The 20370-nt window shown below is 32.5% G+C and overlaps 4 protein-coding genes across 8 annotated transcripts in view; 2 read left to right on the top strand and 2 right to left on the bottom strand.

Moving 5' to 3' along the window:
- Window positions 1–1286, top strand: part of LOC108746857 (transmembrane protein 242) — a 5761-nt gene extending 4475 nt beyond the window's left edge. The window contains exon 3 of the mRNA XM_018483890.1: window positions 1215–1286. Within this exon, the coding sequence (XP_018339392.1) occupies window positions 1215–1223 (9 nt within the window). The 3' untranslated portion in view covers window positions 1224–1286. The remainder of the gene's footprint in view (window positions 1–1214) is intronic.
- An 81-nt stretch (window positions 1287–1367) lies between these two features.
- Window positions 1368–18474, bottom strand: LOC108746855 (elongation of very long chain fatty acids protein 6). 3 transcript variants are annotated; one of them, XM_018483887.1, is made up of 4 exons: window positions 8717–9054; window positions 8430–8542; window positions 3208–3578; window positions 1368–1932 (listed from the first exon to the last, which is right to left on the bottom strand). In XM_018483887.1, exons 3-4 carry the CDS (start codon window positions 3531–3533, stop codon window positions 1380–1382), a joined length of 879 nt encoding a protein of 292 aa, XP_018339389.1. In that variant the 5' UTR covers window positions 3534–3578; window positions 8430–8542; window positions 8717–9054; the 3' UTR covers window positions 1368–1379. The 3 variants fall into 3 exon arrangements, with proteins under 3 accessions (XP_018339389.1, XP_018339390.1, XP_018339388.1); XM_018483888.1 differs by lacking the exons at window positions 8430–8542; window positions 8717–9054 and adding an exon at window positions 18457–18474; XM_018483886.1 differs by having other exon boundaries at window positions 8430–9054.
- On the top strand, window positions 9248–12030 carry LOC108746854. Its single transcript, XM_018483885.1, has 2 exons — window positions 9248–9435; window positions 10287–12030. The coding sequence occupies exons 1-2, from the start codon at window positions 9334–9336 to the stop codon at window positions 11166–11168; spliced, it is 984 nt and encodes a 327-aa protein (XP_018339387.1). The 5' UTR covers window positions 9248–9333; the 3' UTR covers window positions 11169–12030.
- Window positions 13307–19426, bottom strand: LOC108746853 (spermine synthase). 3 transcript variants are annotated; one of them, XM_018483883.1, is made up of 8 exons: window positions 19186–19426; window positions 18457–18743; window positions 16833–16944; window positions 14631–14753; window positions 14414–14568; window positions 14251–14340; window positions 13918–14109; window positions 13307–13757 (listed from the first exon to the last, which is right to left on the bottom strand). In XM_018483883.1, the coding sequence occupies exons 2-8, from the start codon at window positions 18736–18738 to the stop codon at window positions 13611–13613; spliced, it is 1101 nt and encodes a 366-aa protein (XP_018339385.1). In that variant the 5' UTR covers window positions 18739–18743; window positions 19186–19426; the 3' UTR covers window positions 13307–13610. The 3 variants fall into 3 exon arrangements, with proteins under 3 accessions (XP_018339385.1, XP_018339386.1, XP_018339384.1); XM_018483884.1 differs by lacking the exons at window positions 16833–16944; window positions 19186–19426 and adding exons at window positions 15412–15523; window positions 18960–19178; XM_018483882.1 differs by lacking the exon at window positions 16833–16944 and adding an exon at window positions 15412–15523 and having other exon boundaries at window positions 13308–13757; window positions 19186–19425.
- Window positions 19427–20370: the final 944 nt, after the last annotated feature.

The following is a 20370-nucleotide window of genomic DNA, read 5'->3' as shown; positions in this document are numbered from 1 at the left end:
ATATATATATATATATATATTTATATTCAATTGCAAAAGAGATATAGATAGTAACAAAAAATCATAATAACAATTGTGCAACAGCCGGTCGGACTTGAGAAACGCTCGCACACGTTTCCACGGTACATGCGAAAGTAGCTCTTTATTAATTACACGTAAAAAAATGAAAAGAGGAGAATCGCTATATATTTCCTCCTCCAAGCGAACCTCCTCCTTAGGATATCCTCCGCGCATAGGCGGATACTAATTGGCTAAGGATCCTTAATTAGAATCTATGTATCCTACGACCTAAGGATCTTAAAAAAATCTACGAAAGGATCGACAGACCGTAGGATCTAAAGATCGCATGAAATATGAATCCTGGGTGTTGTAGACTCGAAAATTTCATCAATTCATTGTTTCACGAATTCTATAAGATAGATCTTAGGATCTTGTACGAATCCTGAGAAATATGTATCTTAAATATATCTTAGAATCTATGGGCTCGAGAATTAACAGATTCTGTGATTCACAAGAATTGTCTTACGAGTCCTAGGATGTAAGGATCCTGAGAAACATCGCACCCAAGATCTATAATTGTTAGGACGTACGGCTCCTAGAATCTAAATAGAGTTTTAGAAATATGATGCCTAGGATTTGTGAACTTAAGATTCGATAGTTCCTAGGATATACGAATCCTATATGAACTCTATAAATCTAAATTCTTGTCACAGACGTATTTACAAATTCTAAAAATTTAGAGCGTGTATTTTAGGCTCTATGTATGTAACTTTACATTTCGACGTACTAATGAATTACTAATTAATTTTTATTTTAGAAGGGAGATTCCAATATAATGGCAAGTCTACATTCTGGAGGCCTGAAACTAATATCTCCTATCTTAAAAAAATATTATCTCAAATAAATAAAAACGTATTTATTTAGTATTAACAAAACGAACATAAAACGCTTATGTTAAAAGTTACATAAAAAATATATATATTCGAAATTACACTGTTACATTCAATTAAAAAATATATACATATTAACATAAATACATTCAATTAATGTACAATTATTTAACAAAATAATTTTGAAGTAGAAAAAGAAAATGGAAATAATCATAAATCAATCATATTATTATTTAAAAAACGCATATAAAACTTTAAGTTTAGCGATAGTATTCACTAAAAACACGTGAATCCTAGAAGCCGTTAAACCCTAATATTTTCTAGCATGAATAGATCCTGGATGTATGGCTACGTCGACCAGCGGCGTGAGAAAAAATAGTGAAAGAAGAATGGAGGAAAATAAAAAAAGAAAGTTGAGGGACAGAAAAAGAGCGGGGGAAGAGGAGCGAAAGATAGAGAAAAGAGCGTCTTAGTGTACCAATTAACGCCTTAGTTGACTTTGAGCTTGTCGTTATAGCCGATGTGATCAGGTGCGCTATTGGCAAAGTGCTTTTTGTTGGTCTTCTTTCCAGCCAGGTACGTCTTATGGAAGAAACGCGCGAATAGAACAAAGTAGCTCAAGTACATCGCGAAGCTAAAATGGATATTCATGCGAGAGATGTTGCAGTCCACGTTGCCGCTCTCCAGGTATTGATAGGCAGATATGTTGATATAGCAACCGATCACCATCTGGGCAAGTTGTAGTGTGGTGATCACCATGGAGATTACTTTAGGTGGTTTGTATCGCATCGCCTTCAGAGAGTAATAGCTGTACATGATCGAGTGGACGCAGTAGTTCATCACGACAAACCATCGCGCGGACGCGGTGTGCTCCGAATAGGAAAACCAGGAGTACAGTAAGACGGTAATGTGATGATACCAGTGCAGGAAGATCAGTGGCTGTTTGCGCAGCACGATGAAGATCGTGTCGCCGAGCTCGGGTAGCTTCGACAATACGAACAACCACGTCCAGAAGCCCGACACGCAATCTTGCTCGATAAAACTGCAATCAAATTAATGACTTTTGTAGAACATTCTCAATTACTTTAATCAAGGTTTACTTACAAACCGCAAACATTATATTGTATAATTATGTTATTATTTCACATAAATTTACATCAATTTTCTTTGAAATCAATATTAAAAATCTTTACTTTAGTTCTAAGAAATTGAGATAAAAATGTTTAACATTACATTAATTTTCTTCGAAACTTGAGTGGTCGCGTCCCGACCATTTTGTCATTTTTGTTTTTCTTTTTCATTTATATCTTCAATTTATTTGGCACTATTATGTTTTTATTTTTATGTAAATATTTGTTAATGTTTTTTCATAAAATAAAATTAAACTAAAAATATATTATACAAATGAAATCATTTCCAGTCATTATATTATATTCCTTTGTTTCTTAATTAATTAAAATAAAAAAAATATTATTAAAACGTTTTCTTATTAATTGTTACTTATTATTATAGTAATTATAATACATACATATGTAAGTATCCTAGTATAGTATTATGTACGAAGATATATTTTAAAATGAGATGCGTTTACTAACATTAACCAATCCACGCGCTCGCTAATTTAAAAATTTTGTATATTCATTTTGAAGGAAATTATATAATGCGGCATTATTTATTTTAAACAGTATGCTAAAAAATCAAACAAAGGTACTTATACAATAGTCTTTTGAATACAATACGTTTAATACATTTCAAATATACTTAAATAAATATTTATTCGTTTAACGTTTAGTAATGTTATTTAAATTTTCATTGTTCCAAATGTTTTGAATAAAAATAATTTTAATAATTTTGAATAAAAACAAACAGTATATAAAACATAAATTTTATGCAACTTAAGTTACATAAAATTATTAAAATTATTTAAAAATAGATTGCTCTTAAGACTGTTTCAAATAAAAATTTACTATATAGTCAATTCCTATTTAAAGCAGTCTATTCAGATGCTAATATTGTTCTGTGATTGATTTATTATATTTTAGGATTGTATTAAAGATGGTTTTAAATATAATATCTGACTACGTGTGAATACTAATCACAGCAATTGCATTAGCATCTTAAAACATTACCTAAAGCAATTTTAAAAAAGAAATCAATGATAAATATCGATCAATTATTACTGTTAACTTTTGACAATTAAATGTAAAATTAATCAATAATTACTGATGAAATGTAAAATTAATCAATAATTACTGACCTTTAAACCATAAGAAAAGATTCGGGGATTTAATGAACTTTAATACATGAAAGAACCGACCTTGGTATGCAAATGCTGTGGTGCAATCCGTGATGCCTAAGAACATGTATTAATTCGGGCGCCGTTCTAGTAAAACCGATGATAGAAAAAGAAGCCAATAACGTATTCCAAAGACACAGTATTCCCCTGAGTTCAAATCTGGGCCTGCTGGCCATATAGTGTTGTCCGCCGAATATTAGGATCATGTACAATCCGCAATAGTAAAAACCGTTTGTCCAATTCTTCATCATCCATTGTTTGGTCTCGTGCTGACTGAACGTCTCCTCGAAATTGAAAATGTAAGAATAATTCGGGAGAGTTACCTCTATATAATCCACTTTGTTCATCTTTACGTTTCAAGTAGGTATCTCGGCAATGATGGCTTGGCAATTCTGTAACAGACACGGATAAACGATAAGATATCGCTTGGTCAAGTTGTTTATAAAATTACATTGTAAAATCTCGAAGTCAATGGGAAAAAAATGTATTTTCGTGTGTATCGAGGATTGCGTTCAAACAAAATAACTTAGGTAATGGAGCTTAAAATTCTGAGAAATTTCATTAGTATGTAATGTTTATACTTTTAAATTTTATGTTTAAAGTATTGCGAAATCTTGAAGGACGTCTCATTCGCAACAAAGGTTAAATTTTATGTCAGTCCTACTTATTCACATACATTTTGCAATAAGCCATTATATAAGCCTTTGTAAAAAATTATTTAAGCTATATAAAAAAATTTAAATAGTAAAACGTAAAAAAGAAACAGAAAAATTCAACATTGAATTGGCTATTGTTTATATTATAATCTTTATTGAGATTGGCCAATTCTCGCTTATTGTTTACGTTTCACTGTTTAAATTTGATGAGTCGCTCGTGACCTTTAAACCATAAGAAATTTACCAGTCACATTAGAATGCAAAAATAATATTAACCGATGTTGTCATTTTTATGATCACGTGGCACACAAAAAAACAAACTGTAAGAAAACTCAACATATTGAGCATAAATCATAAGAAATTGAAAAAACAAATCAACATATTACATTGGCTGTTCTTTATACACTTAGATCTTTACTGTAATTAGTCAATTCGCTTACTGCTTACGTTTTACTGCTTAAGTTTTTTGGTGTGTCACTAAACTTAAAGCTCAGGTAATGATTTATTATAGAAAATTCAAGGAGCAATCTGATTTTATATTTAAGATTGTCTATGATCTCGAAATCGCTATACACACACACGCATACACACAAGCGCGCGTGCACGTACGCACAGAGGATGTCCCGAAAGTTTTTGCCAATTGCTTTTGTGTAGATAGAGCGGACTAAACTGAGTTGAAAAGTCCTCTATCATTTTGCAATTTTTGCTATAGTTAACAAGATATTAATTATAAAAAATAGCTAAATATTGATCTTGAATAATTTTTTTACTCAAATACTTCTAACTTTTTACATAAAAACTGCAAGAGACAAATCTCATTTATTTTCTTCTCATAGAATTCTAAGAATTTGTTTGGTATTTTTTATCAACTTTTTAGTACTGCATATTTTTATCAACATGAGAAAGTATGGTATTAAAAAATTCTGGAAAATTCTCAAAACTTTATGAAAAGAAAATAAATGATTTTTATCTCTTGCAGCTTTTCTATAAAATTGATAGTATTTGAGTAAAAAATTATTCAAGATTAGCAATTTTTTTTGTAATTAATATCTTGTTACATTAGTTGACCAAAATAAAAAGATCAGACTTAAAACGATCTCAAATATAAAATAGGTCTAATGGATAATATTTACAGTTTGATCTTTTAAAATCGCTTTCAAATCTAATCTTACGAAGAAACACGCGGAAGTATTCCCTTCTAATTTTGAACTTTTAATGTGTGTTATTTAAAAACAATGAGTTTTTTATTTTGATCCAAAATAAAAAGCAAATCAAAATCGAAAGAGGACATCTATGTTTCCTTGTTAGATGATTTTGAGAATCCATCTAATCAGTGAAACGACTGTATCGGTTTCATGAAGATAATATTATCATCTTATTTAAAATGATATTATTGTCTCACATTTTATCTCCAGTACGATCTCGAGATTTTGCTGTGCAATCATTTCATTGAGCCAATCATTTTTTGAAAATAAAAATTTATGATAAATGCAAACAGATCGGACTATGGTCTGTACACAGTCCGCTCTTAAATTTAAGTATATATTATTCTCAATTAACAGATTAACTTAATTATTATCTCGAAATTTCGAAATGTACGATTATTTCATTGGCTGGAAAGAATCTTACGACCAGTACTTTTCAAACTGGTGCTTAAGCACAATCTCAAATACAAGATTGGAGATGTTTATCAGTTCAATAAAACGATAGTACAATATCTCAAAATCATACGATTTTAAATATAAAGAACGGACTATATTTATAAGTGGTATTCATAGTCTGTTCTTATTTCAAGTTTGAACTAATGTCTTAAGATGCTAATATTGCTCTGTGATTGGTTCCACCTTAAACATAAGAAATCAATTATGAATACCGGCCTTTAGATTCCATTCAGCTAATGGAATGATCATACACATATATATACGTCACCATTAATCATGTCTAGTAACATCCGTAGTTATTAACTGCTGGCATGAGATATCGTTTATATAAACGTACTGAAAAAAGTTTGATAATAAATGTAAAATACGGATCAAGGATGGATCAAGTATAAGCGAGAATTTTTGTTTATTATTTATTGGACGAGAATAAAAATAAGAAAACAAGTTATTATTTTTCTACATAGTTCTCTGTTACATTAATATATTTTTGCCAGCGAATAGGCAGATAGCAATCCCGTTTTCATAAAAAGTAGATTGTGTTTGCAACTAATTGTGCACGAATTCCTTTACACTGACATCAATCACGAATCGTATTATCTTCCCAATTCTTCTTTCAGTGGTCCAAACAAATGATAATCGTATGGAAAGATTTGTCTCAATGCGATTATCATTTGTTTTTTTTTTAAATTCGGAGAATTCGAGGAAATTCGTCAAAATTGCATATGTAGAAAAATAATTTGTTTTTTTTTTCATATTTTTCTCATCCAATAAATAATAAAAAAAAATTCTTGTTTATATTTGATCCATCCCCCGTAATTTCAATAAAATGTCCAGTTAATAAAACCAAAAATAACATTCATCTAAATATGAAAATAAAAAAAAACAACTTATTTAAATATTTATATTTATACGTATAAAAATTTAATTTCGACAATCTTATATATTAACATATATGTGCAGACGAATAGTAATGCATCTCAATAATTCTGATTAGTTAATTCCCACGATATTACTTTTCCCAGATTCCGTTTTCCGAAATTCCGACTGTCATGGGGTACCCTCAAACGGACAGAAATCTAATATGACGTACAAACGTAGTTAGTGTTTCGAAATTACATTTAAAACAATCTTAAATATTAATCGGATCTTAACCCTAAGACTAAAATTCAGTCAAATCCTAACTGAGCTGCCAATCCTAACTGAAATCTGTATTTTATTGGTTGAATTTTTTAGGATTTTTAAGGTTAAGAACGAGGCATGGGATCTGATTAATATACACCATCCCTTGAGTTCATACCAGTTTATATCACTCGAAAAAAGTGCAACTTGCGATCCTATAATGTTCGGATCGCGCAGCCGCGTCGCGCACGCGTGAGACGAGCGCGCCAATCCGAGTTCGACTCTCGATCTCACGCGATGTTGGAATCAATGCGAGAGAGACCAGAAATCCCGTCGCATATTTTTTATACTGTCACACAAGTTCAAAAAATTCTGCTTACGCGGAATTCCGATTTCGCATGTATCATTTATTTATATGATTTGCCTTGTCTTCACATCACGGAAGAACGAAATCACTGGGCGGTATTGAAAAAGCACCGGATTATTGACGCAAATTGTTATACCGGCAAATTCGCTGAAATTATATTGATTCAAGTCACGCAAAAGAAATCTACGTCAAGGATACTTAAAAAAAAAAAAAAAAAAAACTTCACCGTTCTCAAACCACTCCTACTATCGTTCTCTTTCAATTGGAAGGATCAAAGTTTGATCAATAAACTAGAAATGAAAAATATAAATATAATCAAAATACCTGTTTTGCAAATAAATTTTAATTTAAAATTTACTGCTTTTGCAAATACGATGCAAAAGTGATTCTTTAATTGACATTGATGTAGAATTCCGTGAGTGACATTCCGTGAATTAAAACTAATGATTGTCTACATATAACATCATCTATTGTATTAGCGACATCATCTATTACTAGCGATATGTATTTTAACAATTAAGATTAGAATGCAAAGCGTGCCTAACAAGCGTTTCCTCGAAAAGAACAATTTAGCAATGAAACTAATGGCATCTACTGAATAGCGAATATTTATTCAATATTAGAATGTTAAATGTGCTTAAGCATCGAATAATTTTCAAAATTCAAACTAAACGTACATAATAAATAAATAATAATTTTTAGCAAACGTTACGTTACTCCTCTCAACCGATTTTCCAACGCCGATATCGAAACTATACATACAACTTTATATAATGTTACTCCGCTCGAAAGATTAACCACCTAAGATCCGATATTTATAGTCGGTTTTTACTTCAAGAGCTTTAAGTAAATACTTGAAGATGCTAATACGAGCTCTGCGATTGCTCCATACAAACTTCGGACCCGTTCTTACTTCAAACGGTTTTAAGCTATAAATATAGAAATACCGGCTTGAGATTAGCATGGTATAAAATGTGCAACATTAATGAATTGATAAATCAACGAGGGGAGTTTACACGGGAATGACGGGAATTCCGTTAAATCACGCGTGAAATCGCGAGAGTGCGCCTTGTGAAAACGACTCTCGCTTGCAAAATGCGAGGAGACACGCGCGAGGGAACGCTCGTACGGCGAAGGAGGAGTCTCGTACCGTCCGTTCGGGTCCTAAATACCACTAAACACATACAGGCGCGACAAGATGTGCGCGAGGTATTAGCGCAACCTGCCCATATCCAGGTCGTGTCGTCTCGAGTGCGCTTTCTGAATGATTTCCGATCCACGCACACGCGTGCGCGCGGGTGCGTTGCACGAAGAGAGAGTGCCAAATTCGTTTCATTCAACCCACACACGTATACCTGCATGGGCGCCATGCGCGCGCGCGCGCGCCAATACACACACGCATGCATACATACGCACCGTAGGCAAGGTAGGCGTACGTACCTAAACTGGCGTTACACCTTTCGCCAATTTTCCAAAGTCGTCTAGAGCGAGGAGACGTTCGAGATGCCGCGTCGCCGTCGTCCCTCGGACCTTCGGGTCCTCGAAGCTCGGAGCTGTCAAAAAAAAAAAAAAAGGGAATCTTGGTCGCGCCGCGAGCCGGCGTATTCGACGTGGGCAAGGCCACTTCCTATTGGAGCAAAAGCCACCGGGCGTCCGGTAGCACCGGCGCCTTTGTGATACACAAGTGAAATCGATAGATAAACAAATGCGAAACAGAGAGATAGTACTCTCGCCAGTCTCGTCCTAATGTCGCCGACACGTTCCGTCGTGTGTGATGGTGTGTGATTCACAATCTCTTTCTCTCTCTCACTCTCTCTCTCTCTCTCTTTCTCTCTTTCTCGATCTCTTTCGGTACAATCGCTTCTTCGTTTCTTTCGAGACACACGAGCGAGATCTGCCCCGCTCTATATCTTTCTTTTCTTACGTATAAATATATGTGTGCGTGTGTTTCTTTGCGTGTGTGTGTTCTAAGCGCGCCGATACTCGTACTTGATCATAACCGCACACACCACGAAGACAAGCCGCGCTATGCCGCGCGAAACTGCCTGCCCGTTGTCTTGTACCGTTTTTCATACACCGTACGCATCGTCTCCCCCCCCCCCCTCTGCCGCTCGCCACTCGTACATCCACGCCCGATTGCACAAGCGGCGACATCTGTCGATCGATCGACGACCAGCGCCGCTTAGTGCCGTTTTAATGCCGAATTCACTCGCGAGGGCCCGCCGCCGTCGGTAAAGTAGCGACATTGGCATCGCGATTAAATTGCACTGCATTATTGCAATGGCTGTGGATCGTCGACCGTCGAGCTTGCATTTATGTTATTGAACCCGCGTGGAGAGACAACATGACAGGCAAGCAGAATCAGCTGGACGATAGCGAGAACAATCAGTCGCGAATAAAACTGATCGCGGACAAACGCAGACTCTTGGACGAGAAATCCGCTCAGGTATGATAATTCACCTGCACCTCCCTACGTTTATGCAAATCTACTAGATCCCATAGCGTATTTTTCTCTGCACCACAGCTTGTATGTTTTCTGTTTTTTTTTTTTTTCGTTTATTACTTTACAAAAAAAGTAATAAACGATATTATTTTGTGATAAGAGTTGTCATTGTACATGGCATTTAAAGCAGAACATACGAAGTAATGTGCATTTTTAAATTGAAGTCTCTATATTTGGAGACAAAAGATGGGAGCATCCATGGAAATTATTCTCCTTTCCTGTTGATGGATTTCCAACCCATTGTGGAAATCCTTAACTATCCTCTGTAATTATTACAATTATTATACAATTATTATTTTTACTCCCTCCATCTATAATCTGAATCTTTTTTGTCCAAATTGTTTTACAGCCCAAATTTTTTGTTTTAGACTAAAAAAAATTCAGGGTTTTTCTTTTCAACATCTCTATTATTAGTTTTTTTAACTTAAATGTGAAAATCTTTATTTAATAAAAATTGAAATTTTAGCAAAAGTGAGGCTGTTTGGGAATGAAATTTTGTTTATGTAAAAAAAAAACTCAAATTGCAGATATAGAGTTAAAGATGGATTTGAATTAATTGTTGTGTTCAAAAATAAATTTAATGTATTGCAATGTACAGTTCATAACATCATTATTTGTAAATAGTAATAAAAGATGCTGTGAGAGAATATAAAATAAATTTTTATTCAATAGTTAATACAGTACATAGAATGTTTCAAAATAGAATATCAATAATATCTTAAAATAATCGTTGTAAACTGTTTTTCATTTTTATATATAATTATAAAATTACGGAAGAAAAATACAATTTGCAGATCGAGGCAGAAATCAGAAGCTGTTTTGAAGGTCTAACGAAACTCCTGCGATCTAGAGAGAAGCAACTGCTCCGACAAGCCGAAGCTATTCACAGGCAGCAACTTTCTCTAATAGAGACTTCATTAAATTTTTTGCCATCGTCAGTAGTTGTCCTGAACGATAAGAACGAGTTAGAGGAACGGATATGCCAGTTTGGTAATATTGAGACGCATGGATCAAACAGTATTACAGTAAAGGATGTGGAACCGTATAAAGTTGCAGATTATCAAGATGCTAATAAGGATCATGTCAGTTTTGACAAATCAATCACCAAATCATCAGATCAAAAAGCCAGAGATCATCTGAGCCTTCCACGTTGCAAAGATTTTATATCTGACTACAGAACTGTGCGTATTTCAAGTCTGCCTTCCACACTCTTCACTAATAATGAGCTGCGAGATTCGCATAATATAAAGGCCAATGCATTAAAGATTTTTAAAGACACCTTATCCATATCAAGGTGCTCGCCGCTTTTGATTATAAAACGCAAACTTGGCCTGACACATGTATCCTTGGACGGACTGCACGCTTTTGACAAATCATATTCGCAGAATGTACAGTCCTTCGGGATGTCTTGTATGACTACAGAATCTTCTGAGCTAGATAAATTGACAAACGGAGCGACTGAAACTAATTTGCGAGAATTTGATAAAGAAGTCTTAGATCAGGATGATTCCGAAATAATTAGATCTCCAAAGGAACGAGAGAAAAACGATGAGCATCCTGTACAGATAAAGCAATGGTTGCAGCAGATACTCGCAGAGACTGAGATAGAGCCTGCGATTTACGAAATCGGGCAATTTACAGAGATATCAAAGGCAAAGCTCTGTAATGAGCTATAATTATATTTGACGATCAAATTAGACATTCTTGCATTGTGTTTCAATTGGGGCCAAAGTTTCCAAAACGATGGAAAGCAAACAAAAGGCTGATCTACCTTAGAATTGCATGCCCGATATTCTTAATTTATACAGTCTCTCATAAAATAAATTAGGGACAGTGTAGCTTTTCCGTGATCACAGAGGAATGTAAGAAAGGATACCAATTTTGAATGACAAAGAGAGAAAGAGAGAGAGAGAGAGAGAGAGAGAGAGTAAAAGATTTATTGTGTACATCGATAAACTTTAGTACCTCTACCACAGTTGCTTAATATGTGGTATTCCTTGTTAATACAACGAATACTTCGCCGTTCTTAAAACAAAGATTGATTAGTGCCCTTTTGAAAAATGTGCTTAAAAATCCAAAATGTATAATTGTTAAAGTTGTTTTTATTCTACTAAAAATATCGCGTATTTATTTTAGCGTGTATAAGTTTTTAGTCTATATAGAAACTATGCTTGTCAAGGAATTTTGACAGCAAGTGAATAATCTTATTGCGATCATTTCTTCGAGTGATATCTTTTTTACAAATAAAAACTTACAATTGTACGACATTGTTGTAAATAATTAATTTATCGTCGTATCATAATTCCATTTTCTCTCCACTTACATGACTAAATTGTGCGTATGCATATAGTTGTAGATTCTGTAATCAATTAATTCATTAAATGCTCAGTATTTTCAAATTATTAAAATTCCCCTCCCCCCCATCAACTATCAGCATTAAACAAATAATCTAAGGTTATTGTTATTGCATTTTATCATTGCTAATACTGTTAAACAGATAATATTATGTTGAAATGTGCTTTATATTTAATACTATGAGAAATTAATATCCTGAATAAATAAATTTTTGTTGTATTAAAAATTAACACTTATAATCAATGATTAAAAATATTCATCATTTTAATTTAATTTAAAATCAATTAATTTACATTTGTATGCTCACGCGTACAAATAACTTCTTATTAGTTTTATTTCTTTAATCCTAAACTGTATAAATCTGACGTATGCTTTATAAATATTAAAACGGTAAGAAAATTATAATTTTATAAAAATTATGAAAATCTGCAGATAAAAATTTATTTCTAAATATTAATGTTTTTATTGTGTTGTATCAATATATGTATGATATATTTATGAAATCATTACGAAAATTTTATTGTGACGATACAAACTTATTATACCGATATGTATTAAGATGTTTATACTGTTTAGGATTAATTGAATGCATATATATTTATTTATCTTGTCAATTGTTTAAAATCAGAGGAAAACGCTTGTTAGAAAAATAATTTATGCCGATATAATTTTATCGTTCTTACATCGAGCCTGTATAAAATACAGAATGTATTTATACATATGTATATATGCGATATATATTACATGATATACATCGACATATATGTATCAATGCACAAGTTTCTGCGGACAAACAAACTGACCGCGATAAAACTATTTAACAAAAATACAAAGAAAGAAAAACTTAAAAATAACATGCATCTATCATTGCTAATATAATCCTTTTACTATAAAACAAATATATTTAAAAAAAGAAACAATTAAGCGTAAAACAATTACAATTTTTTTCATATTTAATAATTATGTATGTTAATAAAGGATTAATAACAAAAATTGTATCGCTAGTTTATATTAGATAAAACAAGAGTAAACTTTGAAGCAGTTTTTACTACGCTTTCATATAAAAAAAAAAACATTACTACTCGAATACTTCGATTTGTTGAATAAGATAATTTCCCATTCATGACATTGAGGCAGCGATGGAAGAAATTATGTGTGTGTGTGTGTGTGTGTGTATAAAGTTATCATTAAATATTTTTAAATATTTATTTTTTAATTTTTGCACGGATGTTATTTTTTCTAAACTGTAAAAATTTTATTTGTTTTGAAGAAAATTAGATAACAGTTTAGGCGAAAGACAAAATATTGATATTCTCGAAAAATCGTTACAATTTATTAGGAAAATATATTTCGACGAGAGGTAAAATTCAGTTTGAATTAAATCTGAACTTTAAATCCTCTAAAAAAAATAATGATAAAAGAATCAAATTGATGATTTATATAGAGAAGGTATCTTATCTAGTATATTATAAAAAGATATATATTTTTCTTTTCTCTGTTACCACCTATTATGTTTTTGGATTCTCTTCCAACGTTGTCGTTACGCTGAAGAAAATTTTTGAAAAAATCTTGAGATAAAACAATTATGTCAATAATTAACATGTTACGAAATGAATTAGTAATAGTTTGATTCGTCTCACTCAGGAACTAATTTCATTAACTAATAAGGCTAAAACTAGGAAGTAGAGCTTGGGTCATAAGACAGGCAGCAGACTGTGAGGAGGCCGATTCCTCCAGGTTCTGCCCGAATATTCTCTGCTCCATCATTTCAGTGAGACTTGGTAGAAGATCCAATCTTCGAAAAAAGATGGGACGAAAGCGCGATCTTTGGTAAACGTGATCGGTACACACAATTGCGATAGGACTTCTTCATACATTTTCAAAGATTCTGGACAAGACGCACCATTTCCCTATATTCAAAAAAACAATATTAAACAACGATAAAATAAATTTATATCATATATTTACATTAAGATTCTATATCAACTAGATTTCAATTAAAGTCAAGAACTATGTATACTTAGTATACAATAAATATAAATTGAATGTTTTTTTGATCAAGATACTCACATGCGTCATATATTTTCCGGTAGACTTCAACACTTTCATGGAAGAGTTGAGAATTAGTCTAATAAAATCCCAGGCATCACCATGTGGCGTTGTGCTAATAGGAATGTCCGTCAGATCGCCGAAGACGTAATCAAATTGTCGTCCTTCTTCGATCATATGGGCTAAAGCTTTCACACAATCACCAACAATGATCTACAAAAAATGATAAGGATGATGATAATTATTATTATTCCTATAAATTTGAGATTATAAAAATCAATAAAACATAAATATTCAGATTTGTGAAAATGTTTGGTTCTTAAAATTAAAGTGTATGAAAATTCAAGGTCTTACTTCATAATTATCGCCCTTTCTCTTATCTAGGCAGTCGCCACATATGCTCCGCATATGCTGGCTACAGGCTTTCATAACGATGTCATCAATCTGTAAAAGACATAAAAGCAGATAGTATACTCCGTTTATGAAATAACTTACGTATAAAATTCAATTTAAATACCTCCAACATTGTGACAAATTTCGGTTTTTCTTTCAACAATTCCCATAATAGGCCGCCGTCACCGCCACCAAGTATCACTATCTCCTTACCAGCGTAATTTTCTTTCCCTCGTTGCATCAGCGTTTCTGTGTATATGAGATCTGCCTCGGACATGTCTACAGAAAAATTTCTAGTAAGTTATAAATAATAAGTACAGCTATAACATAATGTGACTTACTTTGCAGTTCGTCAAGTACCAGCAGGTTTCCTAGCGATTTGGAGTGCACTATTTGTACCTTCTGATACGGTGATCTAGCTTCAAACACGAGCTTGTCGATGTCATATTCCAGCAGTCGTTCGTCTTGAATAAGGGTAATCTTTATTGGCAATACTTGTTGCCAACTTGTAATAATGTTAATTTAAAAACATGCTTCTATACATTAAAAAACATTGCGAAGAGTAGAAAAACAAGGTATCGCAAGGCAAAGCTGATAACACGCATGGGAACGTTAGCATCATAACCAGATGAAAAAATGATGTGAGGAAGTTGTAAAAGACTATAATTAACTATTAAAAACGGGCGCAACTTTGTCATGCAAGAACAGAACAAATAATGTCCTCGGGATTAACGCGGAGAGACGTTCCAGACTGAACCGAGCCGAACACAGGTGCATATTACTAATGAGAGTAAGATGCGTCTAGAATCATAGAAATTGTAAGAAAGCCTAAAGTTTTAATTATGAATATTACATTTAAAATTGATTATATGAATTTGTGTATGTGTGTAGCTCTTGATGAGTTTTCATCTTAATCACTTCGAGTATAACTTTAACATGGTCTTCTAATTCATAACATACTGTTTACAAAAGACAAAGCTGCAGAGGACATTTACAACATTAATATTTACGAGTCGATATATAATATTAATTTTCCAATTGGATCGTGTTCCTTAAGTACAAGCAGTTCCGTTGTAAGAATCGTTAGCTGGTCCGTAAACATAATTATAAATAAAAACTCACCGGCGGTAGGATAGTATCTCTCAAAGGGTCCACCGCGTTTAATTGGAGTAAGCGTGTGCGACCGTGTAGCGGTTGCTGCTGTCTGCAACGCCGTTTCCAATTCCTTGGCCAACTATCATAACCGGCCATCATCATCATCATCACCATCATCATCATTATCACCATCGCCATCATCATGATTATTATCATCATCATCATTATCATCATCAAGCCGAACCAATGAGAATTGAACAGAACAAAGACACTATCTTGTAAAACGGAAGCGCTACACTCCTTGTTGTTAAGGAAGCTAAAAAAAGGTGTTAATCTGGCAAGCCATGATATATGGCAAGGCTTATTTTTGTCCAACAAAATGATACGTAACAAGCGATAAAAAACGGATCATGATAAAGGTAGCTGTGTCTGTGTATGATAGTATTATCGTATGACGGAGCCGTACGATTAAAAGTGACGATCCAAAAAAACTTACATAAAATATTCTAATCGTATCAACAAGAAGTATAAATAAAACGGATTCGGATCATATCATTAGAATTCCGGTTAATTGAATTTTTTATTATCTTCATTGGAATGTTTGATATAGATTTAACAAGTATTTGATTTGCACCTTTTTAGTTGAGTCAAAAAAAAAATTTTTCAATTAATGCAACAAGACTTTTTTTCAGTGTACAAATCTAAGAATCTAATAATTTCGGGATTTAAGGATTTATACATTGAAATATATTTCAAAAAAAAGAAATAAGCCATTATGAAAATAATATTTTAAATTTCATAAATATATACTGTAAAAATAATACGTATATATTTTCTAATTCTAAATGGCAAAATTTTTAATTAATATTGTGTTCCACGGAATGAAATATTAAACGGAATCTTAATTTATAATACACATAAGAGAGAAAGAAAAATATAGATAACAGAAATCAATAATAATAATGCTGTGTTTATATGTACTTCCGACAGAAATTAAATTGTTCGTATAGAAGTTTGTGTTTACATCAGATTCTTTGATTGCTTTCCATAGCGAATTATTCTTAGATTTCATAACGAAATACGCCCTGTGCATTGCAACAGTCGTCTAAGAACTTTTATTCGTACGACTGAAGAAAGGCAAGAGAATAATTATAAAGACACATTCAAATATTATATATTTGAATGAATGGCACTTTTTTTTTATGAATGAATTGAGTGCTGGATAGAAAAATTTGGGCTAAACGTAACAGTGCTGGAAATAAAATTAAATCAGCATTCCTGGCAAGCGGCCTATCCTAAATATCTATTAGTAACAGTCAATAGCAATATTGTAATTCTCTATGCCAAATATTTCACGAAATAAATCTACAAGTATGTAAAGTATGTAGTTGTGTTAGGAGAAGTAAACGAGGAACACAAAATCTAATTGAGGGAAAGCATTTTTCTACCTGATAGTGTCAGATAGAGGTCATATATGGTTCCTCGTCTTACGGGCGGTAAACGTTTGCTGCGCTGGCTGTTCAAAGCCATGGCAACATCAGCTTCCAAGTATCGCCACTGCTACAACGTTCTGTCAGTTATGTCATATTTCCAATTTTCGTTATAAAAAAAAATTCTGTATAGGATATTAAAATACATAGTTCAAGACTGATAGATACATTTAATGCTCAGAAACTGAGTAAAGAATATTCAATCGAAAAATAAACTTCTTAACGTAATGTGCATTTTCTCTACTCTCTAGATATAAAAACTATCTTATCAGTTAAATATGATAAGATAATCTGTTCCTCATAATACTGAAAAAATTTATATTTATTCTGTAAATAAACAATTTCAGATCGTTAAGAGCAAATGCAAATAAAGACAAGTAAATGATCAATTACAGGCAGATTAAAAATCTTAATTCAAAAATAAAAAAAAATTATAATCACTCCACGATGAAGTAAACTTGAACATGTTAACTCGATTCTATGCATTCTATAAATCGTTTTATTGATACAAAAATGTTTATCAATATAAAATTAATGTCTGACAAAAAAATATATTTTGTTGTATAAACTTTAAGATTAACAGTACACTTCTATTTTCTAAGTTTATATGATAACTAATATTTTTATCTACAAATAATTGTAATTATAGTGGCATTAACTCCTAATAAAGACAAGTCGCACTTACATTATTAAAACAGAAAATTATTTTTAATTTAAATAAGATCAATTTCTCAAACTGTATAAAATATTTTTTTACTCAGTTTATAAGCATGATTATATCCCTTAAGTCTTGAACTTATTTCTTTAACATCCTGCATTTTATTGTTTCATGTTTTACTTTAATCTCAAGTTTTATCACGTAACGATTGATACGCCAAGCGTAATTAAATTTGTCAGATTTGTTGCAATTCTCTAATGAAAAATATGTTAGTTACTTTTTCTTTCTCTCTGAGAATTGATAAGTTGCCATTTGATTTATCTTTTTTAAAATGTTTGAAGGTCACAAATACAAAATATAAATAATAGAAAGCATACAGCCACAACGATAAATATTTAAACAAAAGTCATATATTAAAATTATCATACAAAAACGTAGACGTTTCGATCAGAAGCGTTTTAAATATTAGTTAATTTCATTTTCTGGACTTCAACTTACTCAGTTAACTCTTACAATAAGCGATTGGAAAATTATTTTATCATCTTTTTGACTAGTGATCATTGTTTTATGTATTTTTTTATTTTTGTCATTTTGATATTATTGTACCAACCTTTGGACTAGCAATCATTGCTTAATTAATTAATTCTTTGTCATTTTGATGTACTGATGATGGCCAAATCTTGATGGAAATGTCTATGTTTTTATATGACAATTTTAAATATATGACTTTCGTTTAAACATCTATTGTTGTGACTGTATGTTCTCTATTATTTATATTTTGATTTATCTTCATTTTATTTTGTTTCTTAAGACCTTGATAAAAACCTTGCTTAGAAGGAGTGTTTATCAAAAGCACTAGCATTTGCTTTGCAACAGATATTTCCTGTCATCCTTAACAAATTGTTTATCAAGTTTGTTACATACCTCAAAAGTTAAGAGCGCCTCTTGGTCGTCCTGCTTGTAATACTCGATGTTTAATGTAATCAGACCCTCTGTGTACCCTCTAACAGTGATTAGACTGCCTCTTGGTCCAGTATATAAAATGAGCAAACTGCCATCGATGTTAGATTCTGTCAGTGGTTTGAGACCGGTGAAATGTTCTGCCAGTACGTTTGCAATCGCCGATTTCAAACCCGATCGTTTCTCCATATCGGCGATCACGCTACTGGACACTGTGAAGTCCAGGAGTACGGTATGGGCCACCATTGCTTCTGCAATGTACAAACAGATATTTATAGGATGCAAAGTCAATCCGAGAAAAGAGACCGTCAATTATGCCTCATACACTTAATTGTTCAAGGCCTTGTCACGCGGGCGATAAATCGTATTACAACAAATCATGAGCTACGCGAAATTTCAGCGTGCGAACTAATCTTTCTTTTTTTTTTATTTATTTATTTATTTTTTTTTTAAGTAATATACTTTACACGTCTATTCGAGTGAATAGAATAGCAGCCAACGGCGGTGGCATGAAATGTCCTTAATGTCGTCAACGCTCAGGGAAAACACATTACATAATTAATCCCATAGAAAACAGGAGCGTTGTCAGTGTTGGCGTGGTGCGACGAGTAACGTAACACCGAGTGGCCATCGATATTCAGTAAATTAGCGGATGATTCATTAGCCGCCGGTCATTAACTTGTTCATACTCACGTAATTGTGCGATAATGTTTATTGCTCGGTCTGATCAGAAGCACGTCAATGTGTTACTCCCAAACGTGAAAGAATGACGCATGCACACACTGGCACAGAATTATGCGCAGGTTATCGGATGCGCACGAGGATTTCGCGTGACGGAACTTCTCATCTAGCGAAAATTGGCGAAAATTAACGAACCGTTTCGATTCTCTTCGACTCCCGGCACAAATCGATATCTCGAAGCTTGACGACCGATTTAAATCCGCGGTTTAAAAAACCGATTAAAAAACGCACGTAGGGCCAGGATTGGGAACGTATCGTATCCTGTGTATTGTACATATTTTACGTATGATACTGAAATATGATACCACTTCACTTTCATACATTTATATATTTTACATTATATAATTTCATTTTTTAATTCGATGATCTTATTTACATGTTTTGGACTAGTAAAACGAACTTACATTTATATTGCGATATCAACAATTTATAAATATGAAATACGACAATATGTAATTATATTGAAAATTAATTAGAAAATTATGGCATAACCAGATTATATGTACTTTCAAATTAAATCCACTGGATAATAGCGAAAATTACAACAAATTACTAATATTATTATATATCAAATTCATTATACATTTTCGATATTATTTCCTTTCCATTTTTTATTTGCAAACTATATTTTTAATAAAATTGGAAAGTTCTTGGAGTTATTCCTAATCAGCAATATACACTTTAAACCTTCAAAAACCTAAAAACATTGTTTTTTAGTCAATAAAGCCTATTCTACAACGTGCTTTTTGTTTCCTGTTTCTTGCTTTTTACTATTTTTTGACATCTTGTTTCTTATCTAATTTTTTGTTTTACATCGCCCGAGGTAAAAGTTAACCAACTTTGAAAGAAAGAAGAAATAGCAAGAAATACAACTGTCGATAAAAGAGTTGCAAAGGAGAAAAAGGCAAAAGGTAAAAAGCAAGAAACAGGAAACAAAGAGCACATTATAGAATAGGCTTCAGATTAATAAATTAGAGGTTAGAGTTATGTTAAGCCGGTTCTACATTAGTTGCAAGCTGATCGCAAGTTTGTTGCGATTGCCAATATAAAGCGATGATTTCAAAATGCAAGCTTCAAATTAGCTGTCGCAACAAACTTGCGATTAGCTTGACCGATTCACGCTTAAAAATCATTTCA

The sequence above is a fragment of the Trachymyrmex septentrionalis genome, unplaced genomic scaffold, assembly GCF_001594115.1.
Source record: "Trachymyrmex septentrionalis isolate Tsep2-gDNA-1 unplaced genomic scaffold, Tsep1.0 scaffold19, whole genome shotgun sequence".
NCBI lineage: Eukaryota > Metazoa > Arthropoda > Insecta > Hymenoptera > Formicidae > Trachymyrmex > Trachymyrmex septentrionalis.
Note: the sequence above shows the minus strand (reverse complement) of the source record. Positions and strands in the feature narration are given on the sequence as shown.

Bases quoted from the DNA above. Each gene is read 5' to 3' on its own strand.
- LOC108746855 (XM_018483888.1), bottom strand. From the start codon at position 3,533: ATGAACAAAGTGGATTATATAGAGGTAACTCTCCCGAATTATTCTTAC. The intron at 1,933-3,207 runs GTCGGTTCTTTC...ATTTGATTGCAG, and splicing joins CACAGCATTTGCATACCAAG to TTTTATCGAGCAAGATTGCG.
- LOC108746854 (XM_018483885.1), top strand. From the start codon at position 9,334: ATGACAGGCAAGCAGAATCAGCTGGACGATAGCGAGAACAATCAGTCG. The intron at 9,436-10,286 runs GTATGATAATTC...TACAATTTGCAG, and splicing joins TGGACGAGAAATCCGCTCAG to ATCGAGGCAGAAATCAGAAG.
- LOC108746853 (XM_018483883.1), bottom strand. From the start codon at position 18,738: ATGGTGGCCCATACCGTACTCCTGGACTTCACAGTGTCCAGTAGCGTG. The intron at 16,945-18,456 runs GTATGTAACAAA...AGAACGTTGTAG, and splicing joins AGGCGCTCTTAACTTTTGAG to CAGTGGCGATACTTGGAAGC. The intron at 14,341-14,413 runs GTATTTAAATTG...TGTCTTTTACAG, and splicing joins AATTTGTCACAATGTTGGAG to ATTGATGACATCGTTATGAA.